The 5,779-nt window shown below is 62.0% G+C and overlaps 1 protein-coding gene across 1 annotated transcript in view; it reads left to right on the forward strand.

Annotated features, from left to right (window-relative positions):
- Positions 1 to 3,228: 3,228 nt before the first annotated feature.
- The window catches only part of WBSCR27 (Williams Beuren syndrome chromosome region 27), a 5,149-nt gene continuing 2,598 nt past the window's right edge, over positions 3,229 to 5,779 (forward strand). The window contains exon 1 of the mRNA XM_014953040.1: positions 3,229 to 3,316. Coding sequence (XP_014808526.1) covers positions 3,229 to 3,316 — 88 coding nt within the window. The remainder of the gene's footprint in view (positions 3,317 to 5,779) is intronic.

Raw genomic sequence — 5,779 nt, forward strand, 5'->3', positions numbered from 1 at the left:
GGGCTGGGCTTTAGGGAAGGACTGGACAGTTCAGGGGCCGATGGACTCCAGCCACTTTCAGAGTCTGGGAAAGGAAAACACTGCGTCCTGCGAGCGCGGAGCCATATCCCAGCCCACGGCAGCGCTGATGGGCAAAACCCCACCAGCCACCCCGGCCGGCCAGCTGTCCGACGCCTCCTCAGCCATGGGGAGATGCACCCTCCTGCCTCCACCTCCCCACAGGGTTTCTCTAGGCCACACCTGGCTGTCACCCCACCGGGTTTTCCTGCCCTGCTCGTGGCCCAACTCTGCACCGTGGGACGAGCCATAGGGAACCCCATTTCATCAGGGCAAGTTCTGCATCGTGTGGGGCTCAAGACCCTCATGGGATGTGTGGCAGAGAGCTCAGAGTACCATCGGGGGTCCCTTCCCCGAGCTGTGCCTGCCCTGGGGCGCCCTGAGGAAATTCCCTGGCTCTGGCACCCTCCAGATCATTCCACTACCAAGGAGGACCTGGAGAAGGGAGAGGGTATGGAGATCCTGATGCAGCCCATAACCCTGACCAAGACCAGGGTGACTGTCACCGGGGTTCCCTGGGCCAGAAGCTGCCAAGCTGGCACCATCAAGCATCCGTGCCCCTGCTCAACCCCACGGAACACATCCACCCTATGGCTGGACCTAGGGGATGGAAAACACCCAAGTGCCAGGCTCTGAGCACCTGTGAGTGTGAATATTTGGGGCCAGAGAAGCAAGTGCAAAACCCTGCGGAGCACAGAGCACCCACACAGCCCATGCAGAACACCCCTCCCGCCTGCTCACCATGTCTGAAGGCTATGTGGAGAAGATGGACTCTCAGCTGCTGACGAAAGGGTCAGCTCTGGGGTGTGCTGGGGAGGGGGTGTCTGTTGGCCATCGTGGCATCCAGAACCTGCAGAGCTCTTGTCCTCCGTGGCTGTGTGGGGCAGAGCAGCCCTGGGGCAGGGCGATGCACCAGGGTGCAGGAAGCAGAGGGGAGGCACCTGGGAGGGCTGGCAAAGTGTGAGCTGAAGGTGTTTGATGGGTTCATAAACTGGAGACGGACATGGGTGCCAAGGCAGGGGAGCGGCTGGGCTCAGCTCCTGTGAGCTCCCAGCAGCTGATGCCAGAGCAGGAGCAGGAGGCACAGGGCGCTAACGGGGACGCTCAATACAGCTGAGTCCCATCCCTCACCCCACGACCACAGCCATGGTGGCTGCTGGTGGCCTGGGACACAGGGACACTTGTGTGACCACACTCCCTCCTCTGCAGACCAAACCACTGTGCAGGTCTGAGCACTCTCAAGCTCTCAGCTCAGCGCTGATGGATGTCACCTCAAGCCACCAGGATCTTTTGGGGTACCCACAAAACCACAAGCCTCGTGCATGTGCCTCCCTCCATGCTCTTGTGCTGAAACCATCAGTAATTGCCACTAGGCTCATGTATGGCCACGTGGGCAACCCAGCAAACCCCTGGGGTATGTGCAGCCGTGGCACCGGGCATCCCACGGCTCTGCCCCAATGGAGAGGCTTAGGGACTTCCCTCCAGCATCAGTCTGTCCAGGGAACAGCGTTAGTCCCACCATGAGAGCCAAGGCCATGCCAGGGATGCCCAGTACTGGTCTTTGGAAATGCAAACCCACCTGCCTGCTGCATCAACTGACACCACACGTTACCCAGGAGCCCAGGACTGGCTCGGACGTGAGACCTGCAGGCGGGTCAGGACCAGATTAGGACATTGTTAGAACTGGAAGAGCCCAGCCTCGACATGCCTGGCCCCACAGAGGATCCAAACCCAGCCCAGACCTGGTCTTTCCCATTACCTGTTCCAGCTCAGTGGCAGGTTCAAGGGCAAGGGACCTCCCCCCCAGCTGCCCTTCCACCCCTGCACATCCCTCCTGGTGAGGGAGGGCAGGCGAGGTCATGCCAGAGGTCTGTGAGCCCGGGGTGGCCCCTGCCTTGGGGACATGCATCCCCCCAGCCTCTCCATTAAGGGGTGATGGGGACACCCCACCACAGCGATTGCACTGAGCTGGCCCAGCCCCAGGCGCAGGGTCCCAGCAGGACATGGCCATGCACCCCATGCAGCTGGCACAGCCAGGGCACGATGAGACACACCATCCCCAGGCAGGGGATGAGGACAGCACCCGGATGAACCACACCACAGCAGCAGGACGGTATGTGCCCAATTGGTAGCACGTGTCAGGACAAAGTCCAGCCTCGTCACTGGCACCAGCCACGGGGAAGCTCCAACCTTCCGCAGGAGCTTCAACCTGTCCCCTCTGCTGCCACCCCTTGCAAGAGTCCCCACCATCCCACCGTGCATCCTCAGGGGACAGCCTGGATCCTCCGACATTGGCAGTGGATCCAGCCCAAGCCCTGTCTGGCCGGTGCTGGGTCCAAGCCAGCCCAAGGCCGCCGTGCCACGGGCCGAAGGTGTTTGCACAGCTGTGCGCAGGGCAGCGGAGCGAGCCAGACCTGGGAAGGACATGTTTGGAAAAGCACCGGCTAATTTGGGACTGGATGGGTGCAGGCCAAGGCTCAGGGATGGCGCGACCCAGCTGCAGCCCGGAGGGGCAGCAGAGCCAGGGGCAGGTGATGCTGGCAGCGTACCCTACCGCTGGTTTATCTGGTAAATGAAGGTCAGGCTCTAACTAGTGGTAGAAACCACATTGGGAGTGTGAAAGCTTTTATTAGAGGCCTGGCCACAAGGCAGTCTCTTGGTCACCACAGTGACAAGGAAGGAGGTGCAGAGCTCAGGGGACAGGATCGGACCTGTGCTGGTGGCAGCAAAGGGGACAAAGTGCCCGTGTGTGGTGGCAGGAGCTGTGGAGGGCTGTGGACCCCGTCCAGGAGCCACCCGTGTCCTTGGTGTGGGTGGGGATGACCCCTGCTCTCCTGGGCCCGACCCCTCACCGCCCACCCCAGCCCCACGGGTCCCCTCTGCCATCCACGGGGAACGCTCCGAGGATGTCACCGGGGGGTGACACCGGGGGTGCTGCTCCCCGGGAGCCGGTACGGCGGCCGGGACTGAGCCGTCGGGGGTACCGGGGGTCCCGTGGCGGGCCGTGTCCCGGCGGCGGGGGCCGAGAGCGGGCGGAGGGCTCCCTCTCGAGGTCCCCGGCCAGCACTGCCCGACCCCCAGCCCTCGTGTGACCGCGGGCAGGTCCCCACGGGGGTCCTGGATCCGCAGCAGATGGTTGGACGGGTGGTGACAAGTGGTGTCCCTCAGGAGATGGTACTGGGACCAGTGCTGTTCAGTACCTGCAGCAATGACACCGTCAGCGGGATCCTCAGCAAGTTTGCCGATGACACCAAGCCGAGTGGGGCAGTGACACACCTGAGGGACGGGACGCCAAGCAGAGGGACCTGGACAGGCTGGAGAAGCAGGCCCGTGTGGGAACCTCATGGGGTTCAACCAGCCCAAGTGCAGGGTCCTGGATCACGGCAACCCCTGGTCTCAGCACAGGCTGGGGATGGACAGATGGAGATCAGTCCTGAGGTGAAGGGCTTGGGGGTGTCGGTGGATGAGAAGCTCAACACAACCTGGCAATGTGCACTGGCAGCCCAGAAAGCTCCCCACACCCTGGGCTGCATCCCCAGCAGCATGGCCAGCAGGGCTGGGGGGGATTCTGCCCCTCTGCTCCGCTCTGGGGAGACACCCCTCCGAGTGCTGCCTGTGGGGGGTCCAGCTCTGGGGCCATCAACAGGTCCAGAGGAGGCCATGGAGATGCTGGGAGGGCTGGAAACCCTCTGCTGTGAGGACAGGCTGAGAGAATTGGGGGGTTCAGCCTGGAGAAGAGAAAGCTCAGGGTGAGACCTTAGAGCCCCTTCCAGTTCCTAAAGGGGCTACAAACTTCTTAGCAGGGACTGTTGTGATAGGACAAAGAGTAGTGGCTTTAAACTAAAAGAGGTGAGATTTAGACTAGATGCGAGGAAGAAATTTTTCACAATGACAGTGGTGAGAGCCTGGCCCAGGTTGCCCAGAGAGGTGGTAGATGCCCCATCCCTGGAGGGGTTCAAGGCCAGGTTGGACGGGCTTGGAGCAACCTGGTGTGGTGGGAGGTGCCCCTGCCCAGGGCAGAGGTTTGGACTACGATGGCCTTTAAAGGTCCCTTCCAACCCAAGCTATTCTATGATCCTATGGAGGCCAAGTGGCCACCACTGGGTGTGGTGGCCAGGAGGACACAGAGAAATGGACAAGCATCAGCGAGCTACCCGAGCTGCCCAGCAGGAGGTGATGAGAGCCACCAGAGTGGCCTCGGGGCAGCCATCCCCTCCTTTGGGGGGCTCTCATTTTCTTTCCATCCCTAAGTAGCCGTTGGGTTTGTCTGCTTCACTCCTGGAAAAGCCAGAAGCCAAAGGAAGAGTGACAGCAGTTGAGGATGGTCCTACAAGCCAGAGCTTGTCCCACATCCTCCCCTACGAACACCAAAGGTTGATCTAGCAGAAGACAAGAGTCATTCCCAACGCAGTGGAGACTCACCAAGCAACGAACACATTACCTCCTAAGAAGGCCACCTCCAGTTGGGGTCCTTTCTACCCAAGAGGTAACAAACATCTCTCCTTAATTGAATGGATTTGTTGGTATGTTGGTATGTTACAAATGCTGGCCACCTGGATCAAGGGAGAAGACATTTTACCACTTCCTTGTGCATCGTGTTGGCGCTCAGTGACATTTCCTGTCCCGCTTCCCTTGAGCAACACCCAAACTTGACATAGCCAAAATGTTCTACCTGCTTCACAGCCACTCTCCTGTCCTCTGTCCCCAAGCTCTGCTGCTGCCACACGCCTTGTCCATGGGCACCATGTCCATGGGCAGCTGGAGATGGGTGGACATGTCAGGACATGATGGACCTGCCCCGGTGGTGGGTGCCCTCTTCCCTGGGGGCTGGGATGGCTGCTCAGCATTAGGATGTCACCTTGACACATGGTGGGACAGAATGGGCTCTGGTGGTGGCAGAGGAGCTTTGTCACCACTCGCTCACCGCTGGGTTGTGGGTCCAAACGTCAGAAGAAGATTCAGATGCTGGCATGGAGCTGACAGCGCAGCATCAGGGGCTGGGAAAAGTGGCGGGGCAGGAGGTGTCCTGTCCAGGGAGCAGAGTCACTGTGCACGGGTGACACGAGGGAATACAAAGGCAATGCCTGACCCGTGCCAGGGACAGAGCAGATCTTCACCGTGGTGGGACAGGGCCTGGGGACACTGCAGAGGGAGCAGTGGCCCTGGGACACTCGGTACCCGCTCTCCCAGGACACGTGATGCCTGTCCCCCAGGACACTTATGTCACCATCCCCGGGACACTTGGTCACTCACCCGCTGGGGCAGTGGGTGCTGCCCATGTGGGGCACTTGGTGTCATCCCGCAAGGGCTCTTGGTCACCCCTTGGGGCACTGGGTGTCTCCCCCGGGGCACTCGGTCACCCCTCCGGGGCACTTGGTCGCACCCGGCCCACCCGGTGACCCCCCCCCCTCCGGCGTACTTGGTCGCACCCATCTCGCCGTTCCCCCTCCGAGCGGGAGGGGGGCGGTGGCGGCGCGGGTCCGCCAGAGCCAATGGGACGCTGGGGGCGTGTCCACGGCGGGCGCACGGAGCCAATGGAGCGCTGAGGGCGTACCCAGGGTGGGAGCACAGAGCCAATGGGACGCTGGGGGTCGTGCTCGGGGAGAGCGCACGGAGCCAATGGGGCGCGGGGGGCGTGCTCGGGGAGGGCGCACGGAGCCAATGGGGCGCGGGGGGCGTGCCGGCGGCGGCGCGGCGGGGGATGCGGTTGCCGGCGGCGGTG

Source organism: Calidris pugnax, unplaced genomic scaffold (assembly GCF_001431845.1).
Source record: "Calidris pugnax isolate Ruff unplaced genomic scaffold, ASM143184v1 scaffold133, whole genome shotgun sequence".
In the NCBI taxonomy this organism is placed as follows: domain Eukaryota; kingdom Metazoa; phylum Chordata; class Aves; order Charadriiformes; family Scolopacidae; genus Calidris; species Calidris pugnax.